The 22,711-nt window shown below is 59.2% G+C and overlaps 5 protein-coding genes across 13 annotated transcripts; 3 read left to right on the top strand and 2 right to left on the bottom strand.

Annotated features, from left to right (window-relative positions):
* Nucleotides 1–353: 353 nt before the first annotated feature.
* LOC129198302 (E3 ubiquitin-protein ligase TRIM11-like) lies at nucleotides 354–5,348 on the top strand. 5 transcript variants are annotated; one of them, XM_054807482.1, is made up of 7 exons: nucleotides 1,147–1,929; nucleotides 2,618–2,713; nucleotides 2,809–3,027; nucleotides 3,125–3,147; nucleotides 3,447–3,562; nucleotides 3,982–4,029; nucleotides 4,261–5,348. In XM_054807482.1, the coding sequence occupies exons 1-7, from the start codon at nucleotides 1,417–1,419 to the stop codon at nucleotides 4,782–4,784; spliced, it is 1,539 nt and encodes a 512-aa protein (XP_054663457.1). In that variant the 5' UTR covers nucleotides 1,147–1,416; the 3' UTR covers nucleotides 4,785–5,348. The 5 variants fall into 5 exon arrangements, with proteins under 5 accessions (XP_054663454.1, XP_054663455.1, XP_054663456.1 ...); XM_054807479.1 differs by adding an exon at nucleotides 354–533 and having other exon boundaries at nucleotides 1,410–1,929; nucleotides 2,809–3,562; XM_054807480.1 differs by having other exon boundaries at nucleotides 1,143–1,929; nucleotides 2,809–3,562; nucleotides 4,261–4,445; nucleotides 4,607–5,348.
* MGAT1 (alpha-1,3-mannosyl-glycoprotein 2-beta-N-acetylglucosaminyltransferase) lies at nucleotides 5,235–12,999 on the bottom strand. 5 transcript variants are annotated; one of them, XM_054807532.1, is made up of 3 exons: nucleotides 12,927–12,999; nucleotides 12,013–12,271; nucleotides 5,235–10,021 (listed from the first exon to the last, which is right to left on the bottom strand). In XM_054807532.1, the coding sequence occupies exon 3, from the start codon at nucleotides 9,990–9,992 to the stop codon at nucleotides 8,658–8,660; it is 1,335 nt and encodes a 444-aa protein (XP_054663507.1). In that variant the 5' UTR covers nucleotides 9,993–10,021; nucleotides 12,013–12,271; nucleotides 12,927–12,999; the 3' UTR covers nucleotides 5,235–8,657. The 5 variants fall into 5 exon arrangements, with proteins under 5 accessions (XP_054663507.1, XP_054663508.1, XP_054663510.1 ...); XM_054807533.1 differs by lacking the exon at nucleotides 12,927–12,999 and having other exon boundaries at nucleotides 5,235–5,641; nucleotides 8,620–10,021; nucleotides 12,013–12,428; XM_054807535.1 differs by lacking the exons at nucleotides 12,013–12,271; nucleotides 12,927–12,999 and adding an exon at nucleotides 11,226–11,988.
* A 356-nt stretch (nucleotides 13,000–13,355) lies between these two features.
* On the top strand, nucleotides 13,356–14,689 carry POLR1H (RNA polymerase I subunit H). Its single transcript, XM_054807653.1, has 5 exons — nucleotides 13,356–13,449; nucleotides 13,858–13,989; nucleotides 14,090–14,190; nucleotides 14,383–14,492; nucleotides 14,599–14,689. The coding sequence occupies exons 2-5, from the start codon at nucleotides 13,860–13,862 to the stop codon at nucleotides 14,621–14,623; spliced, it is 366 nt and encodes a 121-aa protein (XP_054663628.1). The 5' UTR covers nucleotides 13,356–13,449; nucleotides 13,858–13,859; the 3' UTR covers nucleotides 14,624–14,689.
* Nucleotides 14,690–14,906: 217 nt separating this feature from the next.
* On the top strand, nucleotides 14,907–16,257 carry PPP1R11 (protein phosphatase 1 regulatory inhibitor subunit 11). The gene is made up of 3 exons (XM_054807652.1): nucleotides 14,907–15,267; nucleotides 15,497–15,605; nucleotides 15,706–16,257. The coding sequence occupies exons 1-3, from the start codon at nucleotides 15,199–15,201 to the stop codon at nucleotides 15,930–15,932; spliced, it is 405 nt and encodes a 134-aa protein (XP_054663627.1). The 5' UTR covers nucleotides 14,907–15,198; the 3' UTR covers nucleotides 15,933–16,257.
* A 13-nt stretch (nucleotides 16,258–16,270) lies between these two features.
* Nucleotides 16,271–22,692, bottom strand: TRIM39 (tripartite motif containing 39). The gene is made up of 9 exons (XM_054807525.1): nucleotides 22,633–22,692; nucleotides 21,176–22,196; nucleotides 20,245–20,340; nucleotides 19,934–20,164; nucleotides 19,630–19,652; nucleotides 19,388–19,509; nucleotides 18,124–19,287; nucleotides 17,305–17,493; nucleotides 16,271–16,425 (listed from the first exon to the last, which is right to left on the bottom strand). Exons 2-7 carry the CDS (start codon nucleotides 21,587–21,589, stop codon nucleotides 18,740–18,742), a joined length of 1,434 nt encoding a protein of 477 aa, XP_054663500.1. The 5' UTR covers nucleotides 21,590–22,196; nucleotides 22,633–22,692; the 3' UTR covers nucleotides 16,271–16,425; nucleotides 17,305–17,493; nucleotides 18,124–18,739.
* Nucleotides 22,693–22,711: the final 19 nt, after the last annotated feature.

Below are 22,711 nucleotides of genomic sequence, written 5' to 3'. Positions count from 1 at the left end.
AAATTTTGTATAAACTGTGGCTTCCTTCCATAAACTTGTATACAGATGGCGAAAGTACAAAGAAAAAATTAACAGCTTCTGGAAAAATATTTATCTCTAGCACAGTTCTGCCTTCTCCTGCTGCTGCTGAAGCCTCTCGCAGGCTGAGATCCCTCTTGGAAAAGGACAATAACTGCCTGAAACAGCTAAAAGTTAATTAAGCACTAAGTTTGTCTGCTATTAATTAAAGTCCTGTCCCACAAATTTCCTAATGAAAAATATATTCTTAAAAAAAAGAGAGGAAAAATGTTTTTTACTATTACTTTACTTTTTTTCTGCCCAGAGAGCCACCACCAGAATTGAAACTTTCGGATTTATTTTGGTTCGGTCTCGTTGCATCGCATCCTCGAGGCCCCCACACGGCTGTGAGTAGAGGGAAAGGGGATCACAAACGCCGCCTCCTATTGGCTACTGCAAGCGCTGAGACTTCCTATTGGCTCCCCGAGATTAACCAATGAGAATAGATCTTTCCGAGCCTCTCTCCTGCGGCGAAGGTGAGCTTCCCCTCCCCAGCCCCCGCCTCGCATCGGGGCGAATTTGGGTTTATTTGGGGTTTTTGTGGGAGTAACAAACGCCCGGTGGGGTTTCGTGTCGCTTTTGCCTATTTTTGCCTTCGTTGCAAGCCGGGGGAGGGGTTGGCAGCACCTCTTAGAAAGGGTTGTGGTTTTCATGGGGAAAAGCGAAACCTGATGAATTTGAGGCTCAGCGACTTGTGGTTGTGCAGCTCTGTTTGGGAATACGCAACTGATTTTACCGGTTTATCAGCCTCATAACTTAAATAATTCCTGATTAGTCTATTTAAAAAAAAATTATGTGGGCTGGATTCTATAAAAGTGAAACTTCCAGCTCAAAGCCCCTTATTTGCTTTGGTTCCCTGAATTAATTTTATTACACAGGTGCTTTAAGATTATTCCCTCCTGGGATGGGAGCTTGGCAGCCTCGGCTTCCTGCTGCTCTCACACCATTTCCAGCCACAGATCCTGCGCCTGCTAGTTCTTATTTTTTCCCCTCGGCTTCTTATTTTTCACGTCTGATTTGGGTGCTGAGCTTTATTAGTGGGTTTTATTTCCCTTTAACCCCCCCCACAGGGCTTATTGCTGGTGACACAGCTAATATCCCCATGAGCTGCGCCGGACGTAGCAGGAACTCCGCTCACTCCTTGCAATCCTGCATTAATCCCTGCTTTCTACAGCCACCCTCCGGCCGCAGTTTGCTTCCCCTGGCTGCGGCCAAAGTGTTAAAAAAAATCACCTCGCAAATAAATTGCCTCTCCTAAAGCCCCGGCTATCGCTGCCTGCATTCCCTGCTGTCGTTTTGTCGCTGGAGAGGTGGGAACGTCAGATAAGCTCCGTGTTGCTCTTCCCCGCGAGGTTCTGGATGCCAACGCCGGCCTCCTGCCCCGTCGCCGCTTCCAGGAAAACCATCGCCCGGCCCCTTCGCGAGGGCGTTTCTCTGAGCGCTCATAAAAACAACAACAACCCCGTCGCTTCGGCCATGGCCGCGGGAAACGCCGTGGAAAATCTCCAGGAGGAAACCACCTGCGCCATCTGCCTGGATTTCTTCCACGACCCTGTCATGCTCCTGAGTTGCGGCCACAATTTTTGCCGTGGCTGCCTCGACCGTTGTTCTGGGGATGCCGCCGGGGCCGGTTCCTGCCCCCAATGCCGTTTACCTTTCCCCCGCGGTGGCTTCCGTCCCAACCGGCAACTGGCCAACGTGGTGGTGGCCGTCCGGGAGCTGGCAATGCCGGTGGCGGAGGAGCTTTGCCGGCGGCACCGCCGACCCCTCACCCTTTTTTGTCACCGGGATGGGATCCTCCTCTGCACCGCCTGCGCCGAGCATCACGCCCACCCCGCCGCGCCCCTCGAAGAGGCCGCTCGCGAGTACAGGGTGAGCGGAACCCCGGCTCAAACACCCCCAGGGGACGCTAAAAGCCCAATTTGCCCTTAAAACTCAGCCCCAAAATACGTATTTTTAGACGGGAAACAGCTTTTCCCCGGGGCGGGGCGGGGGGGAGGAACAACAGTATGACCTTCCAAAAATCAAAATTGAGCTGAAACGCTGCAGTTTGCTGAGTCTTAAGTATGTAACGGGGTGGGGGGCGGCAGTTTGGGGACCAAAGCTCTAAATATCGGTGATTTAAAAACCTCCTGCACCTGCACTGTGGAGGGTTCCTGCTCCACTTCCCGGTGGGGAGGGGAAACAGGGGTCCCCAAAGGGGGTACAGACCTGGCTGAGGGTGCCAGGAGGGGGGGGGGGAAAGGGGGGCTGGGGTGTTTAAGGGGCTGGTGAGGAGTTTTTAGGGAGGTCTTGGAGAGATGGGGTGTCCCAGCCTGGCTGGGAGCCCCGTAGTGGCCGTATATCGCTATATATTTATACATCTAGACAGGCGGTGTGCAGGTATACATAAAGCCTAGCTATAAACCCAATTATAACGTGGATACACATTCGCATCTCGGCTTCAGCGCGGCTGGAGAGGAGGAGGAGGATGGGGCCACCCACGCTGACCGTATCCTGGGTGCTTTAGGGGTGTCGGCCCCCCCTCTCCAAGAGCCAAACCCCCTTTTCCCGGTTGCAGGAGCAGTTCAAAGCTTCCCTAAAAGTCCTGCAAGAGGAGGACGAGCGACTCGCTGGGCTGGCAGCGGCAGCGGAGGAGACGAGACGGGAGATGCTGGTGGGCGCTCCTGCCATCGGGGTGCACTGTGGGGGCCACACTGCTTCATCCCCCCTCCAGCATCCTCCTCCTCCTCCTCTCCCTTCCTCCCCCAGACTCGAGTCGATGCCGAGAAGCAGAAGCTGCTGGCGGTGCTGGAAGGGCTTCGGCGGGTGTTGGGAGAGCAGGAATCGCGGTTCTTGACCCGTCTGGGTCGCCTACGCCGCAGGCTGGAGGAGCAGCGACGCGGGGAAGCCTCCGAACTGGCCCGGCTCCGGCAACGCCGCAGCGAGCTCCAGGCCAAGTGCCGGCAACCGGACGGTGACCTGCTGCAGGTGAGCCAAATCCTTCCCCCAATCCCTCTGTTTTCCCCCTCTTTGGCTTTTATTCCCAGGCAAACAGCCCTGAACGTCTCTCTCCCTTCCTCTCCAGGATGCCCAAATCACCCTGAGCAGGTACCGGGGCCAAAAACGTCACCAGGAACACCGTTTTGGGGCCAAAATCCTCTGTTTTGGGGGTCTCCTCCTCACCCTGCATCCTTTTCCCCCGGGGTTTTTGCTTTTGAGCTGGGGGGGACAACGGTTAATCCCAAGCTTGGTGGTGATGGGGATCTCCCATCACGTCTTGCAGGAGCTGCAGCCTTTCCTGGGGAAATAAAGCCTGGAGGGAGGTGCTTTCCCCATGGTATTCCAGCACGGGGAAGGGAAATTTGGGGATTCCTTGGCATTAAACACCCCAATTTGCCCCCCCCGAGGTGCACAGAGTGGAGGGCGCAGCCATCACAGCCGCCGATGCCAGAGCTGGAAGCAGAGTTTGAGGAGTTTGTCCTGAAAACCAGCATGCTGGCAGAGACAATGATGCAGTTTAAAGGTGTTTGGAGGGGGAAAATTGGCAAAAAAGGGGATTTCATAAGCAGAAACGGGAGCCTGGAGCGGGGGGGGGGGGGGGGGGGGGGGGGGGGGGGGCCAGAGACTCCCAGTGTTGGCAAAGTTTGGCTGGAAGGTCCAAGCATTGCAAATGCCCATTTAATTAAAAAAAAAAAAAAAATTCAGGGATTTATCCCCTTTAGAGCAGCCTTAGTGGGTGGAAAGCTGCAGAGGGCTGCTGGCTGTTAATTTGCACCCAAATTAAGACACTAATTAGGTGCGGGGGGGAGGGGCTTTGAGTCTCCCACCTCTGGCGGTTTCGCCCTTCCCACACGATGGGGAACGGGGGGGGGGGGGGGACACGGGGCAGCCCCAGGGCCGGATCCCCCGGTACAAATCTCCGGGGTCACCTTCTTTTTCCAGACATCTTGGGGTGCTCGTTAGAGGAAGACTCGGGGGGATACCGGAGAGGTGAGTGGGGCCGCGGGGATGATGTTTGGGTTCAGCGCCTGGGGCTGCTGCTCAGATTCAGCATCTCCAGCTGGGGCTGAGCCACAAAATCTGGAGCTGACGCCCTGGTGCAACACCCCGGGCAGATGCCGAGGTGCAATATTTCGAGCTGACGCTCTTTTGCGACGCCCAGGACCGACGCTCGATGCACTGAACCCTGCTAACACCCCTCTCCCCCCCCCCCGCCTCCAGCAACCGTGACGCTGGACCCGGCCACAGCTCACCCCCAAATCTTGGTGTCAGCAGACGGTCGGACCGCAGGACGCCGGGAATCGCCCCCGGCTCCTCTTCCTTCGGGAACCGAACGTTTCGAGTCTCTCCGCTGCGTTTTGGGTCGGCAGGGCTTCGCGGGGGGCCGGCACCGCTGGGCCGTGGAGGTTCGTCCCGGTCCCGACTGGGCGCTGGGGGTGGCTCGGGAATTCGTCTCCCGTAAGGGTTGCTTCGGTCTCAGCCCCGAACGAGGGGTTTGGGCCGTGGGGCAGTGGTTGGGGAAGTTACGGGCTCTCACCTGGCCCAGCCCCACGTCTCTGCCCCACAGCCGCGTGCCCCGACGCATCGAGGTGGCTTTGGATTACGCCGGAGGGCGGGTGGCTTTTCGCGACGCCGACAGCGAGACCGAAATCTTCGCTTTTCCCCCGGCCGTTTTTGCTGGCGAACGACTCCGGCCGCTGCTCTGGCTGGGCGAGGGGCCGGCTCTGCTCACCCTCTGCCCCTGAACCCCCAAAAACCAGACCCTGAACCCCCCAAACCCAAACCTTTCCACCACCCCAACAAACCTCCCGCTCAATAAACAGCCCCAACACCCCCCCCAGCCCCGTTTGCTTTTCCTTTTAACACCCACCGTAGCAAAATTCATCACATTTCACCGCCCCGCTCCTCACCAGGTTTGCACAGACTCAAAATTCCCCTTAAATATCACTTTTGCAGCTCTGCTGGGCAGTTCTCTGGTAAAAAATAAGCCTGGAAAAGGGAAAAAACCCACAGAAATATCTTGTTTTCCACCACTCACCCTAAACCCCCCCTCTCAAAGTAAAACCCACCCTGAATGCACATTTATTCACCCATTTAATTATTATTATTATTTTTCAAAGAGAAAGAAATCACACATGGGCCCAGAGCAGGATTTTGCACACTGGGGAGAAGAGCCACACTCAAGAGGTTGGGGGTTTTTTTTTTTTGGCCAATTTAATACTTTTTGTTGGGTTTTTCCTCCCCATCACACTGTGTATGAGAAAAATACCCTCCATAGAAGAACAGTGATTTTTGTTTCCCCAACTGTTCGTCAATGGAAAAAAGACCCAGAAAAACAGGGAGAACCCCCCTAAAAAAAATATAAGGGAGCTCAATTTGAGGAAGAAAAGGGGTTTTGCTGGTAGATGCCTCATAGGAAGGTTTTGCAAGGGGAGAAGTCTCTGCTTAAGATTTGCAGAGAAATTAGGGGAAATGGGATAAAACCACTCGTTGCACCTCCCGGGATCGCTCTGGCTGGGGCCTCCCTGAGGCTTCGCAATCGCTGCTGGGACGTGAGCAGGGACAGAGGCCACAGATGGGATTTTATCCCCCATTTCACCACCTACAAGCGAATAGAAATGGAAAAAAAAAAAAAATAAACAAAACCAGCATCTTGAGACAGCAGGAGGCCGTTATTAGGGTTAAACCACGTAATAAAGTGCTGTTATCAGGCAGCACAGGCAGGACCGGGCAGGTCTCTGCCTCTTACAGCCAAATTGCTCCACCTCCGCCGCCAGACTTGCCTCCCCGTGTCAGCAGAGACTCTCAACGTCAGCCCGAGGAAGAGGAGAAACCGCCAGGAAAGGCGTCGGGGAGGGCGGCTGCTTTTATCTTCAGGGCCCTGACTGGGCAGCAGCGACTTTAAATAAGGCCCCTGACAAACCCACGACATCGCAGATCACCACTAAACCCAAATTACAACCTGGCTACGTTCGTAATTAGCCATTTCCCCGCTTGGTTTATGGCAAGGTTTACTTCGCCCTCAGAACACAAGAGCTTGTTACAGCACAAGGTCTGGCGATGCTTCGTGTTGAGAGTGTAAATCAAAGCGTTTCTTCAGAGTCCTGCTCCAACGAGCTTCCAATGCTCCATTTCTTCTGCTTTTCATCTGAAAAGCTTTTTACAGTTTAACTTGAAAGTCCATGCAAAAAAATAAAAGCATAAACAAAAAAAAAAGTAATCCGCCTTTCCGCGTAGCTCAGCAGGCCCAGAGCCAGCTCTCAGTTGCTGGGGCGGGAACTCAGCGTCTTTTTACTCGAAGGCACCTCACAAGACTCACATCAGCCGTTCGGACAGCGGATCGCTTGGCGTGGAGGGCGCACAGCCCCCATTCCTCAAGCAGAGCCAGCAGATGTGCCTCGCAGCCCTCCCGCAGAGCCGCCACGGCAGCCGCCTGCACCCCAAAACCCTCCCAGGTGACGGAGAAACCTCGCACCAGCCCACAAAAAGAGGCCACTGGGAGCAGCTTAAGGTGTTTTTTCCTCGAGAGACGGAGCTTTTGCCACAGGGTTGGAGCCCGGGGAGGAGGCGGGCGCGTTTTGGGGGGGTTTGAGGCTGGAGAAGGAGCATTTTGGGGAGGTTTTTTACCAGCCGCCGCTTGCTTCGCCCGCGCCATCCCGCCCGCACTGCTCCCGCCAACCCCCGCGCCCCGCCTTCTAGAAGTACCCGGCGCGTTCTGATTGGCTGCTTTCCCACTCCACCGCAGCGTCCCATTGGCTGTTTCCTCCCCGCGCTGCGCTCCATAACCCTCCTCAGTGCGGACCTGAGTGAGGACTGCACAGCCGGGCGAAGGGCAGCGGCCGGGGAGGGACGGACCTGAGTGAGGACTGCGGTTCCCCTGCGGGGGGGGCGGGGGCGTTAAACTTCCCCCCCCCCCGCTCCTCAGTGGGGCCCGCTCTAAGTGCGAAAAGGCGGATTTTGGGGACGGGTTTGCAACTATTCGGGTAAATAATCGACGGGTGTTTAGAAAAACGGGGCTCGAAAGGTTCTTTTTTAAATCACCGGCTTGTTATACCAACAAGACACCAATTTGGGCATATTTTGCCCCAAAATCCAGCTCCAGTGCAAACTGGGGAGGGGGGTGTCAGGGCATTTAATTCTCTGATTTTGGGGAGGTTTGTTTCTTTTGGGGCATTTTCTCTGAGGGAGCAGCCAGTGTGCTGGGAAATGGGGATTTTCAGCCTCAAAACGGTGCCCGCAGGGGGGGAAAAAAAAAAAAAAAAAAACAAATTGAGGAGGAATTGTTAATATAAGCAGCTCTGCGCTGCTGCCTCGAGGTAAAAATGGTGATAAACCCCCTTTTTTGAGGGGCAAACTGTTCCCTTTTTAAGTGAAAAATAAGACAACTTTGTGTTCTTAGCACCAGTGGTGGAGGTGGGGAGGAAACAGCTCCAAAAATATCCCTAAAACCATCTGGATTTACCCCAAATCCTGCTTGGGAGGTGGGGGCAAAAATCCCTCCCAGTGTCGCCAGTCTGCCCAGTCTCCCCCTCCCGGCCTTATCCCCCTCTTCTTATCCCAATTTATTGGGATAATTTCATCTCATCATTTCGTTTCTTCCATTTCATAACTTCCCCCGCTCTGAAAAGAGGCTTTTTTCTCCCCAAAACAAACCTGAGCAGGATGTTCCCCTCCCCCAAACCCCTCACTGCCCACAACTCCCCAAAAAAGCCGCATCTGAGGGTTTATTTAAGCTAAAAAGGGGCGCTTTTTTTAACACAAAATAGGCTTTTTAGCAGCAGAAATTACGACCCTCCCGGTGCTCCAAGCCTGGAACATACGGGGCAGAACATATAGACCAGCAAGCGGGCTGTGATATAGGGCACAACTCCAGCGAGGGGAGCGTACGGACCATGATATAGCGCCTGGATATAACACCCAGACCCTATAGCCCAATACAGGGACAAGACCACATAGCCCAGACCGTATAGCCCCATATAGCATAGCATATAGAGAGAGAGAGAACATATAGGGCCCAGAGCGTACAGCAACGTATAGGGACTGGAGCACAGACCCTTATCCAGGTCCTAAACCCCACAGCCCAACGTAGGGCCTGGAATACAGGGCCGAGACCATAGAGGAACCAGGGCATGTAGGTCTGTATAGATCCACAGAGGTCCGTATAGACACATATAGGTCTGTATAGACACATATAGATCTGTATAGACCCCTATAGGTCAGTTTATGGCCCGTAGTGCCCAGAGCACGGAGCTGAATATAGGGACAAGGCCCTATAGAGCAATATAGGGCCGGATGGAGCCGGTAGCTGTGGTGAGCGGTAGCAAAAGAAATCTGAATTTTGGGGGTTTTTTTTAGGTTTGGTTGGTGTTGGGGTTTTTGGGGGTTTTTTTGCCTTTTATTCTGGAAAATAATTTCTCCGCTTGGAGCCGCCATCGCACAGAATTTCCCCCATTGCAGCACCGGGCGAGCAGCGCTTTGGCGCGTGTCAAATCCTCCTCGCTAAAGACACACCAAAAAAAAAAAAAAACCCCAACCCACCCAAAAAAAAAAAAAAATGTAAAAGGAGGAAAACAAACCCACCCAAAAAAAAAATACAACGAGCGGAACGACGGCGCCCGCTAACTCCAGCTGGGATCATAACCCGTCCAGTCCGAAGGAGGGGCGAGATAAACGCGACGTCCCCGATAAACGAAGCTGACGATACCGCGATAACCGGCGCGGGGGACGCCGGATTTGAGGTCGTCCATCAGCCCCAGGGCTTTGGCGAAGGCTTTGAAGGAATCGCGGCCGCTGTACTGCAGGCGGACGGCACCGAGCTCCCGTCGTCGGTTCCCTTGGAGCTCCTCCACCCTCACCTCCGGCGCGGCGTAAACCTTGTGGAGAAAAGAACGTTCGTACTCTTCCTTTTTGAGGTAAGAAAGATCCAGTTGGGTAAAAGGCACGAAACGGTCGTTAAGTTTGATAAATTTTAAATATTGATCAAAAAATTGCCCGTGGCTCACTCCTTTACGACCGAACGTCATCGTACGGGAGACTTCGGGGCGGACGCAGGAACGATCTCGGCGTTGTTCGGGTTGGCGCATCCAATCGTCCCAAAAAGCTCGCGGCCATTTGGGTTCGAGTTCATCCCAAAGTTCGGCTAAAAGCAACCAACCGAGACCGGGAAAAAAATCAGTCCGGTAAAGTAATTCCGCTTGTCCGACGTCCACCATTTGCTCTTTCCCGTTATCGTTCCAAGCGGAGACGCACCAGAGGCTGCGATCGGCGAGGAGGAGTGGGAACGCCGCTTGGAAATACTCGAAAAAATCCGGAGCAACTTCTAAATCGTCCTCTACCACGATGGCAGCGCGGTAACGGAAGGTCCGAAAAACTTGTCCTAACGCCCAACGATAATGCCGAGCGATTTTATAATAACCTTGGAATTTACGGTGTTCTGCCGGCACCGGGATATCGCTGAGATCCGGCTGTCGGATGTGAGCCACGGCGTCACCGTAAGAAGCGATGACACGAGCCGTTTCGGCGTGACCGCAATCCTGGCTAACGATGACGGGGAAACGTTGAGCCGAAGGTCGGTAACGTAAGAGTTTATCCAAACACCGCCGGACGGTGCTGCGGTCGCAAGCCATCACCAACACCGGTAAAACGGTGCCGGCGGGATTGGTGAGTTGCGGTGGTGCCGGGGAGGGCGGCGGGGGGGGTTTGGGGGTGATTCCAACCCCGCGGTGTCGCCCCCACAACCCGCTGTAGCGGTGAATTTGGCGCAGGAGTTCTTTTTGCCGTTCCAGTTCGGTTTCGGCATCTTGCGCCAAGCGAATCACTTCCGCCGTCAGTCGGTCGCCTTCGCCGGAGAAGGATGAGGAGGGCGGGCGGCTCCAGAGGAAGAGGAGGAGGAGGCCGTTCCAGGCGATGAAGAGCGCCGCCCCCCACAACACCAGGCTGCTCTTCTTCAGCATCCTTCAGCGCTCACTCCCACGCCATGGACCTGGTGTGGGGGGGGGGGGAACGCAGGAGGAGGGGGGGTTAAAAACAGAGGGGACCCCCCCTTGTACCCCCAAACCAGTCTGGAGGGGGACAGGGACGCCCCACGGTTGTGTCACCCCAAAACACTCGGTGAAACCCTGCCCCTCCCCCCAAAACAGAGGAACACACCCCACCCCCCCCCTTCCTCCTCGGGGAGGGGAAGCGAAACCGCGCGGCCCCGGAGCCTCCTACCAGAAACGTGGCACCGCCGAGATATTAAAAAATAAAACAAACATTAGAAAAGGGGGGAGAAAAGCGCAAATTATAAACCTCAAGCCCAAATCTCGGTGCGGGGAGGAGGGGGCAGAGTCCACTCCTGTTAAACGTTAACCCGGGGACCGGCTCTGGTGAGGATTTGCTTGGGGGGGGAGGAGGGGGGTGGTGGGGAGAGCGGGGGCAGTTTCTGTCCCAAAAATGGGGATAAATAAAATCAAATGTCAAATTTGAACACTAAAATTCTCACAAATTCCTGGGTTTAGCGAGTTTTTACTCACCCGGAGCCCGGCCCGACTCCCGCCAGCAGAGACAAGTTGTCAGCAAGGGCAGGAAAGGGGAGGAGGGGGGGAAAGGGGAATTAAAAGAAAACAGAAGAAAAAAAAGTAAGGAAGAGGGGAAAAAATACCCCAAGCACACAGAGAAAATAAAGAAAGAGAGGAAAAAAAGGCGATTGCTTAACTCCGGCAGGGAGCAGCTCAAGGGTTAATGCTGCCACGGGCCACGTTGGCGGGCGGAAAAAGGGAATTAAAAGGAAAAAAAACACCCGGAAAACGGATATTTAAAAGAAAAAAGAAGGGGTGTAGAGCAGTAGGAGGGGAGTGAGCCCGGCAGCACCCTGTTTTCCCCCCAAGGGGAAGGGTGAAAGAGCCAGTAACCAAGAATTCCCCCTTCCTGGCCCCAAAATGCTGGTCTGGCCCTGGAAAAACTGCTGGAGAGAAGGAAAAAGGGGAAAAAATAAAGGAGAAAAAAGTCAATTTAAGGGATTTCGTGCTTCCTAGCTGGGTCCCTGCAGAGGGAGACGCTGGGGTTAAGCTGTACCTGCGGGGCCAAAAGTGGCTCAGCCTCGTGGCAGCCCAAACCACCAGTGTCCTGGCCCAGAATTGGGGGGGTTTAGCCCCAAACCGAGGGGGTTTCAGCCCAAACCGAGGGGGTTTCAGCCCCAGTTTTACCCAGTGTTTCTCGGCGGCGAGGCGCAAGCCGGCGGTGAGGCGCTGAGTAAGCAGAGCTGGGGATTTTCCCTGCCCTCGGCTTTGCTCCGGGGGAGACTCCGAGCAACAGATAATTACATCAAATTAAATCCTCCAGCGCCCAAAAAAAACCCAAATCCAGGGAAGGGCGCAATGTCCTCCCCATTTTTTTTTTCCCCTCGGAGGTGAAACACCCCAATTCCGGAGATTCCTGAAGTTTTTTTGGGAAATTTTAAGCTCTTTTTCCTCGCCAAAGCATTCCCCAGAGACCCCAAACCCACCAGAATTCAGGCAAACATCCACCAGTTTCGTGCCACCACGCCTAAATTATTCATTAAATATTTTTTTTTTAATTAATCCAGGCTCATTTTTGCACCCTGGGGGAACGCGGCTCTGGCCTTGGCTACGCCAAAACACCCAGAACGGCCTGAGGAAGCAAGTGCTGCTTTCAGGGAACCCCCCACCCCGACTTTGCTCCTCATTTTTCCATTTTTTTTGCTTCGTTTCATCCTGGACGAGGCCAAAATAAGCCAAGATGAAGTGGCTCCATGAAAATAAACCCTCGTCTTGGGGAAAATGAACCCCTTCTCCTACAGAATTTGATGCTGAGCATCACCCCAGTGCCTCGATCCTCCTAAAAATCCAAATTTTTCCCCCTCTTTTTTTCTTTTTTTGAGAGATTTTAACCCCCTTCCAGTGGGAATTAGAGGGTGAGCGGCCAGGAAAAACATCTGCCTTTGCTCTCCGGGTGAAAATCCTCAGGGTTTACCTGGTTGCAGCTCGCTCCAGGGGGAGGGGGGTCGCTGGGGTTCCCCCCTCCCCCTCCTTTTCCAGAGCCACCTGGGAATCCCTCGGGAATCGGGGGACGAGGTCGCTGCTTCTCTCCCGTCAGAGCTTCCTCGCGGTGGGGGGCGGCAGTGTCAGGCCATGGCGGTGGCTGTGTCCGTCTGTCCATCTGTTATCTCGGGGCTCAGCATCCCCTGGCCCCCGGCCATGGTTTTTATGGGGGTGGGTATCTCCAGTGAGCTCTAAAAATGGGGAAGAAAAGCTTAAAATGCCCAAATCCTCACCCTTTTATAGAAGGAACAGCCCCTCCCACAGCTCCCCAGGGATGGGGCAGCCCCCCTAAAACCCCCAGAGAGAGGAATTCCTGCAGGGAATGGGGGGGCGACTCCTCCCAGCCCCATAGGGAAGCCCCCCTATAGGGCACAGGGAGCCCCAGCCCCTCCTGACCCCCACAGGGGACCAGGGAGCCCGCCCAGCCCCACAGCAGCCCATCCTGACACCTCTACAGGGCACACGGGAGCCCCCTCAGCCCTCCTGACACCCCTATAGGGATCAGACCCCCCCCCAGCAGCCCCCCAGCTCCTCCTGACACCCCCACAGTGCAGAGGAGCCCCTTCAGCCCTCCTGACCCCCATACGAGGATCAGGGGACACCCCCAGCGCTCCCGACACCCCCCCAGGGCTCAGAGAAGCCCCCCCAGCCCCTCCTGACACCCCCACAGGGGCCACCGAAGGCCCCTCCACCCCCCCAGGGCACAGGGCCGGCACCTCCACGGCTGTAGGCGACAGGAGGGCCCCCCCCAGCCACAAGGGACAGGGGGACACCCCCCCTCCAGGCCGCCCGCCCCCCCCCATGGGGCCGGATCCAGCCCCGGGCCCCCCCCCCCCCTCACGGTACCAGCGGCGCCTCCCGGCAGCGCCCGCCACTTCCGCTCCGCCGCACCGGAAGCGACGCCATGGCAACGGCGAGACCCCGCCCCTGACTCCTCCCCTCCCCGGCAGGCCACGCCCACCACCGTGCTAGACCACACCCCCGATGGCTCGAGGGGCCGCCCACCGCTTCGGGAGGGAGCCGCCCCCCCCGCAGCCGGGACACGCCCCCTGCCAAACCACGCCCCCTCCGCTGGACGGCCACGCCCCCTTCCTAATTTAATTAATCAATCAATTTCTGGGAGCTTCCCTAATCATTTAGTACTGGCTTAATTGATCGATCCCTGGGGGCTCCGCTAATCAATTAACGGCATCTTCATCAATCAATCAATCAGCCCATTAATTAACTCCTCGCTCCGTAAACCTGAGGGGGTGGGGCGAAAGAAGTGACGTAGAGGAAGGGGCGGGGCGGCGCAGCGCAGTCGCGCGGCTGGGCTGGAAGGTTTCCCTTTTACGCGCGCGCTCCGGCCGCTCTAGGCGCCGCGGAGGAGGTTGGACTTGTCTGCTCCGGGGGGGGGGGGGGGGGGGGGGGAGGAATGGGGGTGATGGGGGGGGTTGGGGTGTTCTTGGGGGGGCTGGGGGCAGTGGGCGTGATGGGGAGCTGGGGGGGAAGGTGGGGTATTTGGGGGGGGGGTGCTATAGGGGGGAATGGGGCGGCAGTGGGGGTGACTGGGGGGGCAGTGGGGATATTGGGGGGGTGACTGGGGGGGCAATGGGGGTGACTGGGGGGCATTGGGGGGACAGTGGGGGCATTGGGGGGGTGACTGGCGGGGCAGTGGGGGTGACTGGGGCCGGAGGAGAACGGGGGGCAGTGGGGTGAGGGGGGTGCTGGGGGCAATAGGGCTGCTGGGGGGGCGCTGGGGGGACGAGGAGCCCCTCTGACATCCAACCCCCCCCAGCCATGGAGCTGCCCCCCTCCTGCTTCCAGTCCTGCCTGGATTTCTGCCCCGAGTGCGGCTCCGTCCTGCCCCGGCCGGGCCCCCACAGCACCGTCTGCTGCCCCCGCTGCGCCTTCACCCTCCAGACCGCCGGTCAGCGGGGACGGGGGGGGGCACCGGGCCGCCTGGATCACGTCTGACACCACCCCCCCCCACGGGACCCCCTGACTTCATTTCCCCCCTCCTCCCCCAGATTTTGAGGGTAAAACCATCCGCAGCACCATCGAGTTCAACCGGCTGGACCCCACAGCGGGGCGGGGGCCGGATCCTGCACCCCACCTCGAGGGGCCCCTGGTGAGTTGGGGGGGGAACAACCCCCCTAGAATGGGGTCACCCCCTAATGTGAGGCATAAAACTCCTTGGGGCCAGGATATTTGGGGGTTCCCCCCTCCTCAGGTTGGGTTTAACCCCCCCTCCCTCCTGAGCTGGAGGGGGGATTAAGCCCCCGAGGCAGGGGGTAACCCCCACGGTTTGGGGGGGGGCCAGGTGGAGCGGCGCTGCCCCCGCTGCGGGCACGAGGGCATGGCGTACCGTACGCGGCAGATGCGCTCAGCCGACGAGGGCCAGACCGTCTTCTACACCTGCCCCCACTGCCGGTGAGGGACACCCCCCCCCCCCCCATTTTAACCCCCTCCTTTTTCCCCCCCAAGTCCTGGGGGGACCCCTCAGCCCCCCCATAACCACCCCGTCCTTTCCCCACAGGTTTCAGGAGAAGGAGGATTCGTGACGGGGTTTCCTCCCCCTCCCTGCCCCCCCCCGTGGGTAATAAAAGCTCCTGGGGTTTTTTATTTGGGGCTGTGCTTGAGGGTGTCTCAGTTGCCCCCCCAGTCCCTATCTGCCCCCCCAAACTACCCCCAGCCCCTGAATTGCCCCCTCAGACCTTATTTGCCCCCCCAAAATACTTTATCTGTCCCCCTAAACTGCCCCCGCCCCTGAATTTTCCTTCCAGGCCCAAATTGCCCCCCCCCACAGCCTCTATCTGCCCCCCCCAACCCCCGTCTGCCCCCCCAACCTGCCCCCTCTGCGCATGCGCTCTGCCCCTCGCCGCTGTACGGCGGAAGTGCAACCTCAGCGGGGGAACGTATCGTACAGCGGACCTACCGGAAGTGCCCCCTCCGCCCGCCGGAAGTAGGTGTGGGGGCGGCGGTGGGCGCTACACCGGGGCGGTGGCGGCGAGAGCGGCCCCGGTCCGGTGCTTCCCCTCCCCCCCACCCCCCCCCCCCCACACCGCAGCGGGGCCTCGGCGGTGGCCGGGACCCCTATTCCACCTTCCCCGGGGGACCGCTCCGCCCGGCTGGAACCATGGCGGAGGCGGCGGATAGCGGCAGCTGCGGCACTGCCACCGTCACTGAGACCGGGGCTGCTGAGCCGGTGAGGGCCGCTGAGGCCTATGGATGCCGGGGGGGCGGGGGGTACGGATACCGGGAGGGGGGTGTAGATATTGGGGGGGGGCTGTAAGCTCCAGGGGGGTATAGATAGTGGGGGGAGGGGGGAACAGGAGTGGGGACCGGGGCTGGGGGGGGGCGGCGGGGACGGCGTCAGGGGAGGTGACCGGGGAGGTGACCGGGCCGGTGACACCCCTGTATCCCCCCCGCCCCAGGAGAACCGCAGCCTGACCCTGAAGTTGCGCAAGCGGAAGCCGGACAAGAAGGTCGAGTGGTCGAGCGACACCGTGGACAACGAGCACCTGGGCCGACGCTCCTCCAAGTGTGAGTGGCCCTGGGGACACCCCCGGGTCCCCCCCCCCCCCGCGGACACCTGGGTCTGTCCCCTGACATCCCCCTGTAACCACCACCACCCCCCCCCCAGGCTGCTGCATCTACGAGAAGCCACGAGCATTCGGGGAGAGCTCGACGGAGAGCGAGGATGAGGACGAGGAGCCAGTGGCGAGGGCAGGGGACGAAGGCTGCGGCCACCTCCACTGCGTCCGGGGACATAAACGGGGGCGGGGGCGGCGGGCTGCGGGGGAGGCGCCGGGGGCAGGGGAGGGACCCCAGGCGCTGCCCCCCGGGCCCCCCGCCCCTATGGAGCACTGAGGAACCCCCCGGAACCCCCCAGCCCAAACATCTCCCCCCCATCACCCCGGGGGCTGATCGCCCCCAACTGTCAATGCCTGAGCCCCCCCAAATCGATGCCTGACACCCCCCTGAACTCCTGAGGACACCCCAAACTGCTGATGCCTGATGTGCCCCCCCCAATCAATACCCCCCAAATATCACTGCCTGAGCCCCCCGAAATCAATACCCCCCCAAACACCCTCTCCTTCCCCAGCCCCACCCACCCCCCAATGTTTGGGGGGGCCATTTTGGGGGTGCCCCCCCCCATGGCACCTGTGGCATTAAAGGTGGCACCGCTGCGACCACTGCCATGACGCTTGTGGGGGGAGCCGGCTTTTATTGGGGGGTGTCAGTGAGGAGGAGGAGGGGGGGGTGGCTTTTGGGGGGCTCCCCCCCCACCATCCCAGGGGGCTCCTCCTCCGGAGATGGGGGGCGCGGGGGGGCGGCGTCGGCTCGGAGCTGGGCCCCCAGGCTGTGGGGAGAGGGGGGGGTTAGTGTCACTAAAAAGGGGGGACACACACACTTTTGGGGGGGGCAGGGGAAGGGTCCCCAAGGGGGAAGGTGTCACCAGCCCAGGGTGTGTCCCCAGGGGAGGGACAAGGTGCCACCAAAACAAGTGTCACCGCCCAAAAATGTCACCCAGCCGGATCGGGCCCCACCCGGCACGTGAGCCCTGGCGCCTGGGGGGGGCGGTGGCGGGGTCACCCCGGGGTGGGGACACCCTGCGGGGGGGAACTCAGGCATCCGGGCACGTGAGGGATGGGGCACGGGGTCACAGCCAGGGCTCTGGGTGCCCCTGGCGCCCCCAAAGAGCTGCGTGCCCCCCAGCACCCCCCCAGACGTCTGAGTTTTCCCCTTAGCACCCCAAGTCCTCCCCAGATGCCTGGGTCCTCCAAAGCCCCCCAAGTCCTCCCAGTCCCCTCCCCAGATGTCTGTGTCCCCCAAATCCCCCCAGACACCTGGGTCCCCAAGTCTCCCCTGACATCTATGTCCCCCGAGTCCCCAAAATCTCCCCAGTTCCCCCTCTAATTCCCCCGGACACCTGGGTCCCCCCAGACACCCGGGTCCCCTAAGTCTCCCAAGTGCACCCAGTTCCTCTCCAGTTCCCCCTCCTTCCACCTGGGTCCCCCAGTTTCCCAGCCCCCCAAATCCCCCTGGACACCTGCGTCCCCCAACTGCCCCCAGTTCCCCCCTAGTTCCCCTTCCTTCCACCTAGGTCCCCCTGTTCCCTCCCCCCCCCAAAATCTCCCCGGACACCTGGGTCCCCCCAGCGCCCCCCCCCCAAATCCCCCCCCCCATCCCCCCCCTTATCCCCCCCCTTATCCCCCCCCCCCATCCCCCCCCTTTTTACCTGCGGCGCTGCTGCCGGCGGGGGGGGCCGGGGGTTCCCCGAGCCAGACGCTGGGCGATGCGACTCTCGACGGCCAGAGCCACGGGGGTACGGAGCCGGCGAGGGGCACAGGGCAGGCAGCACCGCGGGCAGGAGAAGGCAGCGGGGGGCTCCCCGGGACAGGCAGCGGGCAGGCAGCGGCGGCAGCAGCTGTGGTTGCAGGCAAAGAGAACGGGGTCCCGCAGCGGTTGCCCGCAGGCCGGGCACAAAGTCTCCCGTACCAAGCGGGCCAGCGGACCTCGTTCCGGTGGCCCCGAGGGGGCCATGGCGTGTGGAGGCGTGTGGGAGGCGTGTGGCAGGCGTGTGCGAGGAGGGGAGGAGGCACGGAGGACGGCCCACGCGTGGGCGATGGCGGGGAAGGGACGGGGGAATACGGGGACGGGGAGGGACATGGGGAGGGACGTAAAGGGACACGGATGGACACGGGGATGGGGAGGGACAAAAAGGGACAAGGATGGACACGGGACAGAGGTGACATGAGGACACGTGGAGGGACATAAAGGGACACGGACACACAGGACTCGGACGTGGGGACACAGATGGACACGGGGACACTTGGACAGAGGGACGCGGATGGACAGGGACACGCAGAGGGACAGAGGGAAGGACACAGAGGGACGCGAGGACACGGATGTGGGGACACACGGACAGGGGCATGGATGGACGTGGGGGGACACAGGGGGACACGGGGACGTGCAGGGACACGGACCCCAGGACGTGCACGGGGCTGGGGACACGCAGAGGGACCCGCGGACAGAGGGACCCGGCCCTGCCACACACCTGCACCCGCTGATCTGGCACCGAGCCGGATCTGGCCGCTGCCGGGAGCCCCACCCCGGCCGTGGCGACACCGGGGACGCGGCTCCCGGGGGTGCCGGTGAGCCGGGCCACGGCAGAGCCGACGGCAAAGAGCGACAGCCTGGTGGTGCCGGAGAGCCAAATCCCGGTGGTGCCGGATGCCAGAGCGCCAAACCCCACCTGTGCTGGAGCACCGGATGCTGGAGGTGCCAGAGCCAAATCCCGTCTGTGCCACGGCTCCGGACCCCGGCGGCAGTGCCAGATGTCGGGGAGCCAAACCCGGTGGTGCCGGAGCGCCAGATGCTGGCGGTGCTGCATGTCCAAGCGCCAAATGCTGGTGGTGCCGGATTGCCAAACCTTGGCAGTGCTGGATTTCGGAGAGCCAAATCCCAGCCGTGCCGCATCGCCGGATCCCGGTGGTGCCAGATGTCAGAGCGCCAAACCCCAGAGCTGCTGGATCACCGGATCCCGGTGGTGCCAGACGTCGGAGAGCCAAACCCCAGCAGTGCCGGATATCAGAGCGCCAAACCCCGGCAGCGCCAGACCCCGAAGCTACCAAATACCACGAAGCCAAACCCCGCCGGCGCCGCTTCCCCCCTCACTCCCAATCCGTAGGCGAACGGATAACGAGAGGCGCCGCGTTTTTCCTGCCGGCGCGGATCCCGGGATAAAAAAGCGGCCAAATCTTTTCGGTGAAAGTATCGGTGAAGGTGTAAATGTGGGAGCGATCGGTGACGTTATAAAAAGCCACTTTCCCGGCTTCGTAGTCCACGAAGACCCCGACCCGTTTGGGTTTCACCCTCACCGTCAGCGGCGTGAAGGGGGTGGTGGTGGCCGCGTACTTATCGCCGTTCCAGAGCCGTACCCGCCAATATCCCGTCTCCGGTAACGGCGTTAATTCCCCTTTTCGACTCACCGAATCCTTACAAACGCCGAGAGCCCAGTGGGTTTTATCGCCGACTTCCACCTCCCAGTAATGACGACCGGAGGTAAAACCCTGCGTCGCCAAAACGCAGGGGTAGATGGTGAAACGTCGCGGGGTATCGGGTAAATCCCGGGGTCGAACTTCCACGAAACGAACGCTTTTCCGATCTTCCGATAAAACCAGGTTGGGATGAGCCGTGTCGGGATCCAGCGTCACTTCGCCTGGATGGCAACGCCGAAAGGAAAGGGGGGGATTTAAGGTGGGGAGCACGGTGAGGGGGGGATCCCGGCTGCGGCGCGATGTGGTAGGGGGGTTCCTCACCGATGAGGCGCCGGGTGATTTTCCGGAGGGTGAAATATTGCCGGGGAAAACTGCAGAAGTTTTTTTCCAGCTCGATGGGGACGGATGCCGGTTCTTCCACTGGTGTCGTCGCCGCTTCACACCTGCCGGCAGCCCCCAGGGGGGAAGGTGGGACGCGCCGGCCGACGCATCCCCAAATCCCGAATTTCTGCCCCAAAAATGGGAGTCTGGAGAACAGCAGAGGTCACCTGCGCGGTTCTTACCTGGCCAGGGTGTCCTTGATGTCCTGAAATGGGGGAAAGCAGGGAAAAGGGAGGGGGGAAGCAGGAAGAAGGGGGGTTAGGGGTGCCAGAAGTCGATCTCTGGGGCGGGACTGGTCCCACCCGCGGGGATCCCAGCACCGATCCCTGGCTCTGACCCGGTCCCCAGCACGGATTCCCTCCCCGGGGGGTGATCCAGCCCCCAAACCCGATCCCTTTCCCGACGATCCCATCCCCCAAAAAGCAATCCTGTCCCCTGGGGTGATCCCGTCCCCAAAACCGACCCCGTTGGCAGTGACGATCCCACCTTGAGCATCTCGGCGCCCGACTGCAGACACTTCTCCTCCAGCTCGGCCACGAGGGCGGCCAGGACCCGGCGCTGCTCCCCGAGCTGAGCCAGGTTGGCCTGAAGCCGCTGCAGGATCTCGCGCTCTTCCTCCTCCAACCGTCGCAGCAGCAGCCGCTCCTCTTCCTCCAGCAGCTGGTGAAGCTCCTCAAATTCCCGGGCGATGCGTTCCCGACGCAGAGCCACCTTCCTCTGCCGGGATGGGAAAAGACACCGGTGAGCGCCGGGAGTTGCCGGGATCTTCCCGGTTTCCCCCAACACCATCAACCTGCCTTCAACTCGCTCGGTTTTTTCTCCTCCCGCGCTCGGCAGCCGGCGACAGCTTCCAGCTTCCGCTCCAGCGGCTCCAGGCAGCGCTGCAGCTTCTCCTGCCGGGGGAAAAAAAGGAGGGTGGTGACAGGATGGGACCCCCCATCCCAAATCCTTCACCCTCAAATTCCTCTGCTGTCGAGGCTGGAGATGGGGACGGGGATGAGCTACGGAAAAAATCCTCTCCCTGGATGGTCTTAGGGAAGAATTTGGGGGTGAAAATGGAGAAAAGGATGAGCCGATGGCCGAACTCCTCTGTAAATGGTCTCAGGGAGATAGAAAATGGAGACAGGGACAGGATGGTGCCCAAATTCCCTCCACAAGTGGTCTCAGGGAGAGAGTTTGGGGCTAAATCTCACCATCAGGGGCTGTGAAACAGGGATGAAGATAAGCCAGGGCCAAAATCCTTCCAAAAAAAGACTCGGGGAGAAGTTTTGGGGCTGAAAACGGAGATGGGGCTGAGCCACGGACAAATTTTCTCTGCAAAGAGCCTCAGGGAGAGAGTTTTGGGGCTGAAAACAGAGATAAGGGCAGGATAGTGCCCAAATTCCCTCCACTCTCAGCAGGAGAGTTTGGGGCAAAATCCCATCACCAGGGGCTGGAAAGAGTTGGGGATCAGTCCACAGCCAAATTCCCTCCAGAAACACCCTCAGGGAGACATTTTGGGGCTGAATCTCACTGGAAACGGGGAGAGGCCACAGCTGAAACCCGCCCCAGGATGATCTTGGGGAAGAATTTGGGGCTGAAAACAGAGACAGAGACTCATCAGAGCCAAACTCCCTCCCCAAACAGCCTCAGGGAGCAAATTTGGGGCTAAAAATAAGAATCCGGGATGTGTTCCCCCCCACCCCCGCCAACAATTTCACCCCAAAAAGGTTTCAGTTCCCCCCAAACCTTGTACTCGAGAGCCGCATCGTCGAGGGGGACGAGGACGTGGGCGCGATGCGCGTGGGAGATCTCGCAGAGCAGACAAACGGGAGCTTGATCGTCGCGACAAAAACGAGCCAGAACTTGACCGTGAGCTTGGCAAAGGCTTTCCTCCCTGGTTTTCCTTTTAGCTCCGCGAAGTTGCCGAGCGGCTTCTACCATGTTGCCGAGTTGGCGGTTGGGTCGAAGAGCACGATGGCGGGAAGTTTTACGACAGACGGGGCAGGGAAAATCGCGCGCCAACTCGGCCCACCAGCGGGTGATGCAACGACGGCAAAAATTGTGACCGCACTCGATGATGACGGGATCTTGGAGATATTCCAGGCAGACGGAACAACTCGCTTCCACCCGTAACGTCTCCAGGGGGTCGGTCCCCGACATGGCGGCGACGCCGTTGACCCCCCTAAAGATTTGGGGGGGCTGACGATGACGGCTGAGCTCAGGTTTGGGAGGGTTTGAAGAGGGTTTTTTTGGGGAAAAGAGCTTAAACCTGTTGAGGCGGCGAGCGGGTTTAGTAGGAATGTAACATCCGAGGTGCGGCGATGCAGGTTCAAAGCGGTTTCGAGGAGAAAACAGCTCAATTCTGTCAAGATGATGATGTCATTTCGGCAGGAAGCGATGCTGAGGGGATGACGTGGGGTTTAAAGCAGTTTTGGGGAGAAAACAGCTCAGTTTTGTCAAGATGATGATGCGGTTTTGGTAGGAAGCGACGCCAAGGTGTTTGAAGGGGTTTTGGGGAGAAAGCAGCTGAATTCGGTCAAGGTGGTGATGCCATTGTGGTGCAAAGCGACGCGGAGGGGATGGCGCAGGTTTGGAGCGGTTTTGGGGAGAAAACAGGTTAAATCTGTGAACGCGATGACGTAGGTTCAGTGTAAAGCAGTATCAAGGTGGCAGCATGGTTTCGGGGAGAAAAAAGCTCAATTCCATCAAAACGATGATGTCACGTTGGCAGGAAGCAATGCCGAGGTGCCGGTGCCGTTTCTGAGAGCTTTTTTTTTTGGGGGGGGGAAACAGCTGAATTCAGTTAAAACAATAACGCGCTGGTGACAGTGGGAGGCGTTGCCATGGAGACGGGGCCGTTTCCAGGCCTTTTGGGGCGCAGCAGGAGGCCCTATATGGGTCCCCCTATAGAACAGGAGCCCTAAAGAGGCTGTCCCAGGGTGCCTATAGCGGAGGCGCTATAGGAAGAGCCCTTAGAGGGGGCACCCCGTAGAGAGAGGCCGTTCCGGGGCCCCTATAGGGGGAGGCCCTATAGGAGAGGGCCCTATAGGGGCGGCCCTGTCGGGGGGAGGCGGTTCAGGTCGCTATAGGGGGCCCCACAGGGGCCATCCCACAGGGAGGGGCCGTGCACGGGTTCCTATAGGTGTCACCCTATAGGGAAGGGGCGTTCCGGGGTCCCTATGGGGCGGTCTCGGCCCACTCACCGCCGCAGCGCCGGGCCCAGCGCCGGAAGTGACGTCTTCTCCCAAGGCCGGAAGCGACAATACGCAACGACGCGCCTTC

This window comes from Grus americana, chromosome 32 (genome assembly GCF_028858705.1).
Source record: "Grus americana isolate bGruAme1 chromosome 32, bGruAme1.mat, whole genome shotgun sequence".
Lineage (NCBI taxonomy): Eukaryota > Metazoa > Chordata > Aves > Gruiformes > Gruidae > Grus > Grus americana.
Note: the sequence above shows the minus strand (reverse complement) of the source record. Positions and strands in the feature narration are given on the sequence as shown.

Bases quoted from the DNA above. Each gene is read 5' to 3' on its own strand.
- LOC129198302 (XM_054807479.1), top strand. From the start codon at position 1,417: ATGCCAACGCCGGCCTCCTGCCCCGTCGCCGCTTCCAGGAAAACCATC. The intron at 1,930-2,617 runs GTGAGCGGAACC...TCCCGGTTGCAG, and splicing joins AGGCCGCTCGCGAGTACAGG to GAGCAGTTCAAAGCTTCCCT. The intron at 4,030-4,260 runs GTGAGTGGGGCC...CCCCGCCTCCAG, and splicing joins CTCGGGGGGATACCGGAGAG to CAACCGTGACGCTGGACCCG.
- MGAT1 (XM_054807532.1), bottom strand. From the start codon at position 9,992: ATGCTGAAGAAGAGCAGCCTGGTGTTGTGGGGGGCGGCGCTCTTCATC.
- POLR1H (XM_054807653.1), top strand. From the start codon at position 13,860: ATGGAGCTGCCCCCCTCCTGCTTCCAGTCCTGCCTGGATTTCTGCCCC. The intron at 13,990-14,089 runs GTCAGCGGGGAC...CTCCTCCCCCAG, and splicing joins CTTCACCCTCCAGACCGCCG to ATTTTGAGGGTAAAACCATC. The intron at 14,191-14,382 runs GTGAGTTGGGGG...GGGGGGGGCCAG, and splicing joins CCCACCTCGAGGGGCCCCTG to GTGGAGCGGCGCTGCCCCCG.
- PPP1R11 (XM_054807652.1), top strand. From the start codon at position 15,199: ATGGCGGAGGCGGCGGATAGCGGCAGCTGCGGCACTGCCACCGTCACT. The intron at 15,268-15,496 runs GTGAGGGCCGCT...CCCCCGCCCCAG, and splicing joins AGACCGGGGCTGCTGAGCCG to GAGAACCGCAGCCTGACCCT. The intron at 15,606-15,705 runs GTGAGTGGCCCT...CCCCCCCCCCAG, and splicing joins GGGCCGACGCTCCTCCAAGT to GCTGCTGCATCTACGAGAAG.
- TRIM39 (XM_054807525.1), bottom strand. From the start codon at position 21,589: ATGTCGGGGACCGACCCCCTGGAGACGTTACGGGTGGAAGCGAGTTGT. The intron at 20,341-21,175 runs GTTTGGGGGGAA...TTCCCCCGGCAG, and splicing joins ATGCGGCTCTCGAGTACAAG to GAGAAGCTGCAGCGCTGCCT. The intron at 19,510-19,629 runs GTAAGAACCGCG...GGCTGCCGGCAG, and splicing joins ATCAAGGACACCCTGGCCAG to GTGTGAAGCGGCGACGACAC.